Here is an 11271-nt window from a genome sequence, read left to right as displayed (position 1 = left end):
GGTGGGTCTACGCTAGAGAGCCGAGCACGAGTTGAGTACAAGCCGAGCCGCTCTAAGGTCTGTTCATACTTAACAGCACTGCACGGCTTCAGCACTGCACGACTCCGTTTCAAATATGTCATTTTATTACATTTATATTCATATCTACCTACACGTCGCGGTCACGTCACGTTTACAGCAATTTGGCCGAGTGCAAGGCAAAATCGGCTAACTTATACATGAGAGGCCATGACGATACGGCACAATATTGCTTATGTCGTATTATCGAGTACTTGCAATATGAATGCATACACGTGCATTCGTAGCTACGCGTCAGAATATAAGTCAGCAAAAATGTTTCGACGTTTATCGAACGAAAAATTATGTATAATCGCGCTGTTGTTGAAAGAAGAAGCTCAAGATGGCAATAAAAAAGCACGGAGGCGTTTTGATGTGCATCCCATGTTGAAAAATAGAAAAACCGAAGGAGAGTTTTGGACACTGTATAAGGAGCTTGTGGATGATGGACAAATTTTTTTTAAATATTTCCGTAAAAAATTTAAAAATTTTTTTAATATTTGCGCCGAAACCATGTCGAAAGATTGAACAGCTGTCAACTGTGACTATCGATAATTGGTCCAAAACAGCAAAGCAGCAGACTCATGGCACGTAATTCGCGTGTATATTTCCACGATGGCCAAAAAAATGGATACGATACGTTGACGGATGTTGCTGTAAGGTATGAACAGGAAATGTCGGGTACTGCTGTAAGCCTGCCGTGGCGTAAACGTGACGGTTGGTATGAATACCCATACAAAATGTACCAAAGAATACTTTTCGTACGGCCGGATACCTGCTGAAGTCGGTACGTGCTGACTAGGTATGAACAGACCTCTACTCGCAGTGTCAAGTGTGGATGTACAACGAGCCTACAGCAATCATTCTCCTCGAACGTAGTTTTCCGCAGTGTGCTCGCGGCTCGTGGCGGATATGGACATCCTTGCCCAAGTCTTGGGATATATGAGACTGTAGCGGCTCTACGACATGGTCGGGTTTCGGTCACCATCTTGCGAGCTGGGACCAACTCGGCCATGTTGCTCGCTGCTGAACTACTTCCTTCCCAACCGTCATATTAAATAGTCGTGTGTACAACACTCCGTCGTTTCATTCTCTTCAACCTCCATAAGACCATGCATCAATCTTCTTATTTTTTTATAGTAATCCTCGTGTTTTGGGTCCCATATCGTTGGATTATTTTGATATAATTCAATTAATTGCAAACAAACATCTTCTGTCCACGTTTCCATGACGTTCGAGCGAAACGTCTGTCACTCAACACGTCCACGAGCGCACTGCGAGCGCGATGCAAATCCCTTTGTGTTCGTCAAAAAACCGACAACAGGTGGAGCGCACTCGAGCACGAGCCAAATGCTCGAAGCGCACTCGTTCGAGGCTTGTAAGTCGGTCCATCTATACGAATTTGTGCTCGGCTCTCTAGCGTAGACGCACCTCTATATTTCGTAAAACCGTTATCGATCACTGTCAAGCAAAGATAAATAAAACCATACAATTTGACCGAAAAAGGTCTTAAGGGGCGGGGTATTCCGGTCGTTCGGCCGGCGGGCTGGACGGTCAAGGTATACGTGTCATGTCGGTCTCCCTCACGGGCCCGAAAGTGAAACGCCCGAAAACGCAAATATCGGAAGGCAAAGATCTTAAATCGAAAGATAAAAAAGGGTGCATGGTAAACGGTACATACTCACTTAATTTGCGCTAGCAGGATACAACAAGAACAAGAGGAACAGGCTTTTCCTCCCGTATTCTGCGCGCGCACATTAAAAAATTTGTATTCAACCAGTTATCAGTATCCGCAGCTCAATAGGAATCAATTCAACCAGCCATGCTGAACGCACATTGTTTAATCTCACTTTTTTTTTTTTTTACTTCTCAGTCATGCAATCGCTTAATTGGACAAATTTAAAAATAAAAACACATTTGATAAATAGTAATTTAATATACATGTTATAGATTGCAATTAAAAAAATTCACAAGATGATATATATATATATATATATATATATATATTTATAAATATTCCAATGAATGATTAATAATTTAATATTAAAAAAAAATATTAAAAAGAATACTATAAGCATACTTAAACCTTTTGAATAAATATGATTTGTAAGATTGTACGTGTGCAATATGGTTAAAATATATATCTAATTATTTTAAGCAAATATCACCATCTTTTTCTCCAGTGTGAGATGTCAAATGCCTGTCAAAGTAAAACTGTTGAGCAAATGATTTTAAACAAATATTACATTTGAAAAGTTTTTCCCCAGTATGAGATCTAGAATGTCGCACAAGGAGATATTTATGGGAAAATAATTTTAAACAAATATCACATTTGTGTGGTTTTACCCCAGTATGAGTATTCATGTGTACAACAAGTTTAAATTTTTCAACAAATGTTTTTAAGCAAATGTTACATTTGTATGGTGCTTCTCCATTGTGACATTTTAAATGCTTCTCCAGGTGACTTTTTGCGAGGAATGATTTTATACAAATTTCACATTTGTATGGTCTTCCTCCCGTATGAGATGTCAGATGTCTCTTAAAATATGATTTTTGAGCAAATAATTTTAAGCAAATGTCACATTTGTATCGTTTATACATGTTATGAGATTTCAAATGCCTTACAAGATCATGTTTTGAAAGGAACGTTTTTAAACAAGTGTCACATTTGCACAATCTCTCCCCGGAATGAGATTTCGAATGCCTCACAAGGTGGAATTCTTCAAAAAATGATTTTAAACAAATTTCACATTCGTGTAATCTTACTCCAGTATGATATTTCAAATGTCTCACAAGATCGTATTTTTGAGCAAATGATTTTAAGCAGACATCACATTTGTATAAATTATCCCCAGTATGAAATCTTTTATGTAACGCAAGGGTAGATTTCCGAGTAAACGATTTTAAACAAACATCACATTTGTATAGCTTTTCCCCAGTATGAAATCTTTTATGGATCGTAAGAGTGGACTTTTGAGAAAATGATTTTAAACAAATATCACATTTGTGTGATTTCACCCCAGCATGAGCATTAATGTGTACAAGAAGTGAAAACTTTTCAGCAAATGATTTCGAACATATGTCACATTTGTATTTCTTTTCCCCTGTATGACTTCTTTCGTGTTTCACAAGACGATATTTTTGAGTAAAAGTTTTCGAACAAACATCACATTTATATAGATTCTCCCCAGTATGAAACCTTTCATGTATCGCAAGGGTAGATTTCTGAGTAAATGACTTCAAACAAATACCACATTTGTATGGTTTTATCCCAGCATGAGTATTAATGTGAACAATAAGGTGGGATTTATTAGCAAATGATTTTGAACAAATATTACATTGATATGGTTTTTCCCCAGTGTGAGATCTTAAATGTTTCACAAGGCGACAATTAAAATCGAACGATTTTGAACAAATATCACATTTGTGTGGTTTCACCCCAGCATGAGTATTAGCATGTACAAGAAGTTGAGAGTTTTTAGCAAATGATTTTGAACAAATTTCACATTTGAATGGTGTGCGTTTTTTCTGGGGCATTCGTAATTTAGACACATTTTGTAAATTAATTTTATCTGAAGTTTCCGGCAGTAAAAATTCTTCAGGTGAAATTTCAATATCATTCAACGTTTCTGCTTTTTTATCATACGAAGCAGTTTTTCTTTTGTGTAACTGTAAAATAAAACGAACGCTATACAATTTTAAATGTGTAAAAATATTGATTAAATGGATATTTTACATAGACTTTATCACTTATAAGGCATTTCATTATCTTACCTTGGCATTGACAGAGGGACTATTAAAATTCGCTGACGAATTAACACCCGATTCTTCCTCCCATATTAAGTCTTCCAGCAAAATTTCCTTAGGCTTGATATCTGAACACTCGAATAATTTCAGTCTTGACGTTTTATCACTTTGAAGACAAACATTTCGAAAAGCGCTGAGCATTTCCAGGTTATTGACGCACGAAAGACATATCATATCTGGCAGCTTGTCGCCTTTGTTAATCTGCAAATAAGAAAAATAGTTAGGAGCCCAGATTTCTTAACTGATGGATTTAAAGTGTGACCGACCTTTAACTGACAAATGCGAAGCAAAAAATGCGGTGGATGAGGATTGTCATATATGGAGACTAAAGAATCAGCTGGAGAAGAACAAAGGCAAAGTCTGCACTCCATTGCGCAAGACGCCATTACGACAGAAGAAACGATCAAACTAACGTAAACTGACAGTCGATATACTACTTTCGTCTTCTTAAGATTTGGTCGAAATTACACACTTTACAGCTATGAATCATATTTTTAATTTATCGGGTAAAGGAAACATTAGTCCTTGGCCATACTAACTGGGTCACTGGCCGTAAGAATCTTAATTAAAAAAAAAAAACGATATTATTACACAGCATATTATGTACACACGACAATGCTTCTTTCCACTTTTAAAAAATAGCAACACAGAAAATTTAATGTCAAATGTGTCATTGTAAATCAAATCTTCATCAAAAGGACATGTCATAAAAAAATTATTCGTTTCAAAAATCACGAATTCAAATCCCTAAATTTGTTAAGTTAAAAAATACACCTATATAATATATGCAGGTACGAACATTGGGGTAATTAGATTATTGGTCACATTACGATCGCCCAAAAGACAATTTTTGCCATGAAAATCACGAATATGGAATATTTGGCACTCGAGTTCTTGTTAGTATGATGGACTTTTCGGCTGCAAGATGTTGCGTTATAGAGATTTTAGTGACTTTTGGGCGAGCGCTTTGTGACCAATAATCACCGAACCTGACATTGGGCACCAGTGACTCGTGTGTGAAGCCAGCATTAATATATTGCTAACTTTGTACGAAATTTTTTTTATTTTTTTATTTGTAATATAAAGAAATGGGTTACATAGTACATACAATTTTACAGGATATAATATTTAATTTCATCGTTGGTCATGTATACCTTATCAGATAAGAGGAGCTCTTGTGCCTGATTTTTATTTACTTAAGTTTTTTTTGCTTATTATTTGTTACGTGTACTGTTATATGGGATTGCCCTAATGGATATCTTATGTATATTTATAACTCTAGCTTACGCATTTCTTTCGTATGTACAAAATTAAAAATGCTGAAATATAATTTATCCTTTTATTTCATAACAAAAACCATTAATATGAAATTAAAATAGCACACAAATTAGGAACCAAAGCACTGCAACTTTACGTGATATCGAATTTTAAAAACAAGTTTTCCTCAGTAACGCCAAAATATTAAATGGCATGAACAAAGGGATTATATATCACTAATTTGGCAAATTTTAACCAACTACATACATATATAAGGTAACATATATTTACTTAAATTTATATAAAATACAATTTTAAATTTATATAAAATGAATTCAAATCAATTGATTTACGAAAATTCAACAATATACACTAAAACTATCTTAAAATATGTATATTAACAAAATATATATATAGACAAAGTAAAAATACAATATATTTATATGTACGTATAAAATTTGCACATGTTTTAAGTCCATAAATAATAAAAAATACTGACATATTTTTAATCAATTAATCTCTCTGTTCAAGCAACGGTATTCTGGCTTCTACCACAATAACATTGCAAAGAACGTCGTAAGTGGTTCGGTTGTGCTGAAAGAAAAGTGTAAACATACAAATGGGAAAAACGATTGTAATAAGAGCATTCTTAACAGCCGATCGCAGAAGTGCAACGCCGAAAGTGAGATTTGTTCCTGGGAACACGATGACCGTTTCACGAGCTCTATTTTCAACAGGAATTACACTTGTGGCATACACAACACGCAGACCCATAACTGCTTTGCCAGGAGTGGCTCCCCAAGGAATACCACCCAGAACATCACTCAAGAATACAGCCTAAAATGCAAATTAATAGGTACATACATATGTACATATGCAAATATTTCATATTTCATAAAATCCAAAGATAAAAATCACCTCATAGAAACAAGCGCCGAGACGGTTTATTAACTCCAGTATAAATATTTCAGCGGTGACTTCGAATGCAAAATCATAGTCTTCGGTTAGTTGCTTCAAAAGATGTAATGTTGTCGTTTTCGTATTGAAGACACTGTACTTTTCCAAATTACTAAAAATTAAGATCATGTAGATTCGAAATGCTATAATACTAATAAAAAAATTATTACTAACATCAAATCTAAGTAGTCGACAGCAATGAAAGTAAAAAAAACTTTTGTTATAAACAGAAAAAAAAAATCTAAGAATTCTGCAACGAATCGTTTCCAAAGCGGCGGCACGACAAACTCCATCCCTCCATTTCTATTGATTCCTGAAATAAATTAAACGTCCATATTTATAAAGTGTAATGACTAGTCACCGGAGTCTGAGGGGGCCGTGTATTGTTCAAAGGTTGTAAATGCATTGTTAAAGGTTTGCCGAACAATGGATAGCACTGTGACTATCCTACCTCTAGTAATGACTAAACCGCGGACCCAGAGCGCGCCGTCTATTGTTCAATTATTGTAAATTCTTTGTAAAAAAGGTTCGGCAAACCTTTAACAATGCATTTACAACATGTCAACAATCAACGGCGCGCTCTGAGTACGCTCTTTAGTAATGACCGATGGAAAACATTTAAAAAAATAAAAAGAATAACGTATAATGATGACCAAAATGAGCAATATGGCAAAGTATGAAAACGATTGGCTAAGAGATAAGAGATATAAAAAATTACCACTTACACGAAAACCATGTGAACTGTATAAGAGGTATGTAAAAATTGTAAATATATTATATACAAAGTACCATCAGCTGTATTCGTCGGTGGGCGAATGTTGCGTCCAGCATTAGGTGAGTTGGCGTTGGGCTGCGTTCTTCCGTCTTGGTAATTCTGCATGAGCTGATAATAAGGCCACTGGCCCTGATGCTGATAGTTGTTGTTCAGAAAGGGGGCTGTAGGCTGAAACTGGAACTGAAACTGCAACTGCATAGGCATTTGGGTTGACATCAAATAGTAAGGCAAGTAAGCTGTGGCCTGAGACATTTGCATCTGATACAGCCAACATCTCAGCATGGAGAAGTATTTCGTCTTCTCAGCCAAGATCTCTTCATCGCTTTGTTTGTTCTTATTCGCGTCTGTGTCTGACACCTTTACATCCTTTTCTAACTTCGCCTCTTCCATGTTCACTTTGAGTTAAATTGAAAACAAATGTTGACGCTGAAAAGCATCGATTCGGTGTAAACTGACGTTAGCTCCAATGACGTTTAAATTGGCTGAAAGACCTGTTGTTACGGCCATTTCATTATTATTTTTTTCCATTTTCTATTATCCTTCAATATTTTCATCTCACAAAGTTTTTATTTTACTAATTATAAGTACAGCTTAAATTTCAACAGGACAAGCACCAATTTTGACCATTTGGATTCAAACAATACGATAACGTGAGTAATTTTGTATGTATGTACGGTTCGGTGATTACTCGTCAAATGTGAACCGGTCACAGGACAACCGGTCGCTCTAGATCGGTCACACGTGATCACCGTCACACTAAAACTGGTCACACCCTAAAATCGGTCAACCAGTTTTCTCGTGACTGATTTTAGGGTGTGACCAGTTTTCTCGTGACCAGTTTTAGTGTGACTGACTGGTGATCACGTGTGACCGATCTAGAGCGACCGGTTGTCCTGTGACTGGTTTACATATGACTAGTAGTCCGTTTACCATATGTACATATGTACGGCGAAAAATTTCTCTTCGATGCATATAATCAAAAAATCTATTTCATAATGAAACAGCTTTGAGTAGTCAACAAAGATAATAAAAAATTATAGTCAGTGTTTTTTCTGATGTAACGCACTAGAGCGATATTACAGCTTTTTTTTTATTACCTCCGTGCCTTAGGAAAAGCAACTTTTTTTACAAAAAGAAAACAGTGATATACTACAGTAAAATACATTGTGTATAGTAAACCGTAAACGGACTATTCAGCAAAAAGCGAACCCGCGCAACATATGGCACTCTAGTTCTCGTTAGTACAATATTTTGCGTGGATAGCTTTCGATTGATGAAATTTTTGGGTACCAGATGTTCCGTGATCGCAATTTTAGTGACTTGCGCGAAATCGGTTTTTGCGGAATAATCACCGAACCATTGTAAGCAATCACGTATGTAAATGAATAACGCTAATAATTGTGTAGTTTTTGGCCAAACAGATATTATTTGAAATAAAAACATAAAACAATAATCAGTTATTTTAAAAATGAAATCGACAAGCTGGCCGATAAAAAATAATATTCCTATGAATTAGAAACGAATGGAAGCAATTGAGGCATAAGAGATTCAATATTAACATCAAATCTGGGTAAAAGTGAGAGCGCTCGACAGAAAAAGCGGGGCTAGATGTTGGTTGGCATTATGTCGGTGCCAGACATGAGTTCATAGAAGTGATCACTTCTTTGAAGACTTTGCTCACACATTTGGTCACATATTGTTGTATCTGCCAGATACATATATGTTCAAAGATTTGATCAACTAGGCTCGCGCAACTGGGCTTCGCGCAGTGTGGCAGGCACACAAACATTTGGACTTTTATCCCTTTGATATGCGCTAAAAAACCGACACGGAACGGCAAAGCGCACTTAAGTGATCAATTATGTGACAATAGTATCAAATGCCCGTGCCACACATGTGAACACTTATTTGATCACATCTTTGAACACACGTCTGGCGCCGGCATAATGGCAACCAACATCTAGCCCCGCTTTTCTTGTCGAGCGTTCTCACTTTTACCCAAATCTGTATATTTGTAATACAACTTTATTCAAGTTGCAAAATTTTCACATTTATCGGGCAACTTATATTTTGTCCCCTTACACACGAAATCAATCACAATAAATACGTGAGCTCAACAAATAGGTTACAATACAAATTGGCAGCCCCGTCGGGTGTGGTGTGAGCCGCTTGTAGTGTGGTCGCGGTGTGGCAGCAGTGGCACCGGGGGGGAGGGGGAGGGGAGAGAGGCCGGCCGCGGTGATGTCAGTGTTGGCTGTTGGCTGTTCGGTAGCGGTTGGCTGACGTTCATTCGTACCGGCGTTCGCACTCGCGTCTTCCTCTTCTCGATCTCCTCTCGACTTAAGTGGAAGGTTCTTTTGCGGCTGGCGATCCTCTGCAGACACGTCCTCTCGCCGCATGCGTGTCTGTCATCGCAACCGCGACTGGTGAGTGTCATACCTCGACCACACTGTCATACACTCGCCACTCGCACTCCTTTGCATTGCCACTTGACAAACCGCACACACACACACACACACCACAAACAGTTGGCACCACTGCTTCAAATTCAAGCCTCGAGTGTTTCGCTCGAATCGTTCCTTCTTTTCATTCTTACTACTTCATTCCTACTCCTATGTCAATTGTGTGTAGTGTAACTGTTTGTCTTGTCGACCATAACCTTTCTCAATTCTGATATATTTACAGTATTTTTATTTCAGCGAGTCGTATTTTACTCATTCTTTAGGGCAACTTTTAAATGTACATTTAGCGGCCAATGATTTAATAAATATTATATATTGCATACCTCAAGGAAGTATGGAACGCTTTATGTTCGTCATATCGAGGAAAAGTTTGAAACGGAATTCGTGGGTAAGAAGTATGACAAAGGTAGTTGATATATTGAAGAGCTATAAGAACAGAGAAATGACTTGCACGAATTGTATCCGAGAGGGTGCAAGAAGTGCCACAAGGGAGATGGATAGATGACATAAGAAAAAGGCGTGGGATGAGACGGATAAGAGTTGCTCAAAACAGAGACGAATGGAAGTGTGTTAAAGAGGTCTTCCTCCAGTGGTGGATGGTGAATGGATGTTGATGATGAGGTTTTTCGGATAAGTTAGACCAGAATACTAAAACAACGAAATTTCCAAAAAAATTATTATTTTTAATAAACAATTAAACTTTTTGTTTAAATATGAAGAGGGAATTTTAATTTAAAAAATGATGTACTTTTAAATCATTACATACGGTAAACGGATTATTGCGCAAATTGCGATCGCGCGCACTACAATCTTTGCCACAAAAATATCGAATACGGAATATCTGGCATTTGATTCTCGTTAATACAATATTTTGATGGAGTTTTTGGGTGCCAGATATTCCGTGATCGAGATTTTAGTGACGTGCGCGAGATTGCTTTTTGCGGAATAATCACCGAATCTTACATACATACATCCATTTATAAATTCGAAGTTGTAAACCTTGCATTATTATTACTGTGCAACCGTGTTTGAAGATCGACCTTTTTTTTTACTTTTTCTAATATGATTTCTTTTATAAGGCTCACGTATGTAAATATCGGAATCATAAACCTCAAATACAACTTTGGGCATTTTTGAAATTGTTTTTAGATATATTTTTTACACTCAAATATCCATTTGTACTTACGAAGTCACCCTACTTCCACTACCGAACGCATGCTAGTTACTTGCGCAACACAACGTGAGAGGTTTTGATAAGTTAAAAAAAAATACTACTACAGATGAATAAATTTTAAAATTAATTATATGGATAGACAAATAACTAATTTTCCTAAAATGGGCATGTATTATATTTTAAATTCGTTTGTACATATGTATACATATGAGAGACGCAGATTCGGAAGGCTTAAAGTATCTACAGAGTAGTAGTCCCTACCTTGAAAATGAACATACTAATTGAGATGTAATAAAAAAGCAAATTACATTGGATAGCATTTTACCAGAAAGTCGTTTTTTGAAAATATATAATGTCATTCATGTGAGTTCAGCATGCTGTCGAGCTTTTATAGAAAACTCGCATAGTATTCGTTTTAAAGCGTGCCACAATTTGACAGTAGCTTGCATGCTTTTTCGAGAAACTGAGATTTATATATACGCATCATTGAGATAACCATTTCAACAGGCGATAATTTGATTTGAATATTCTTTTGATAAATAAAGTATTACATCAAGAAGTTTCTCAGAATTCCACGTAAAGCATTTTTTCCGATAATTGGAAACTTAATTAAATTATTATATTAAAAGTATACGAATTACAAATCAAATCGAAATAAATATTTATTTATTGTTAAAATATATACATATTGTTTGCTTCAGGATGAATTTAAGTGGCGTCTGTATTTGCGCTAGATAATCGCATTAACCGCAATAAAATCTCCCTATTTTATGCACACCCCC

At 36.3% G+C, this 11271-nt stretch overlaps 4 protein-coding genes across 7 annotated transcripts in view; 1 reads left to right on the top strand and 3 right to left on the bottom strand.

Moving 5' to 3' along the window:
- The window catches only part of LOC143915452 (uncharacterized), a 668062-nt gene that overhangs the window by 437762 nt on the left and 219029 nt on the right, over positions 1-11271 (bottom strand). The window lies entirely within an intron of this gene.
- LOC143915885 (uncharacterized) lies at positions 1308-4665 on the bottom strand. Its single transcript, XM_077436707.1, has 8 exons — positions 4660-4665; positions 4513-4611; positions 4404-4424; positions 4131-4310; positions 3832-4065; positions 2226-3726; positions 2127-2143; positions 1308-1490 (listed from the first exon to the last, which is right to left on the bottom strand). The coding sequence occupies exons 1-8, from the start codon at positions 4663-4665 to the stop codon at positions 1308-1310; spliced, it is 2241 nt and encodes a 746-aa protein (XP_077292833.1).
- On the bottom strand, positions 5191-7333 carry LOC143915640 (protein FAM8A1). Of its 2 annotated transcripts, none has more exons than XM_077436352.1 (4): positions 6868-7333; positions 6253-6391; positions 6040-6190; positions 5191-5958 (listed from the first exon to the last, which is right to left on the bottom strand). In XM_077436352.1, the coding sequence occupies exons 1-4, from the start codon at positions 7241-7243 to the stop codon at positions 5635-5637; spliced, it is 990 nt and encodes a 329-aa protein (XP_077292478.1). In that variant the 5' UTR covers positions 7244-7333; the 3' UTR covers positions 5191-5634. The 2 variants fall into 2 exon arrangements, with proteins under 2 accessions (XP_077292478.1, XP_077292479.1); XM_077436353.1 differs by having other exon boundaries at positions 6040-6172; positions 6868-7301.
- Positions 9049-11271, top strand: part of krz (beta-arrestin protein kurtz) — an 89676-nt gene continuing 87453 nt past the window's right edge. For all 3 annotated transcript variants that reach the window (XM_077436209.1, XM_077436207.1, XM_077436208.1), the window contains exon 1: positions 9049-9279. The gene's annotated coding sequence lies outside the window, so the exon portion shown is untranslated. The remainder of the gene's footprint in view (positions 9280-11271) is intronic.

This window comes from Arctopsyche grandis, chromosome 8, assembly GCF_051622035.1.
Source record: "Arctopsyche grandis isolate Sample6627 chromosome 8, ASM5162203v2, whole genome shotgun sequence".
NCBI classification, from domain to species: Eukaryota; Metazoa; Arthropoda; class Insecta; order Trichoptera; family Hydropsychidae; genus Arctopsyche; species Arctopsyche grandis.
The sequence above is the reverse complement of the archived record's forward strand: the minus strand, read 5'-3'. Positions and strand labels throughout refer to the sequence as shown.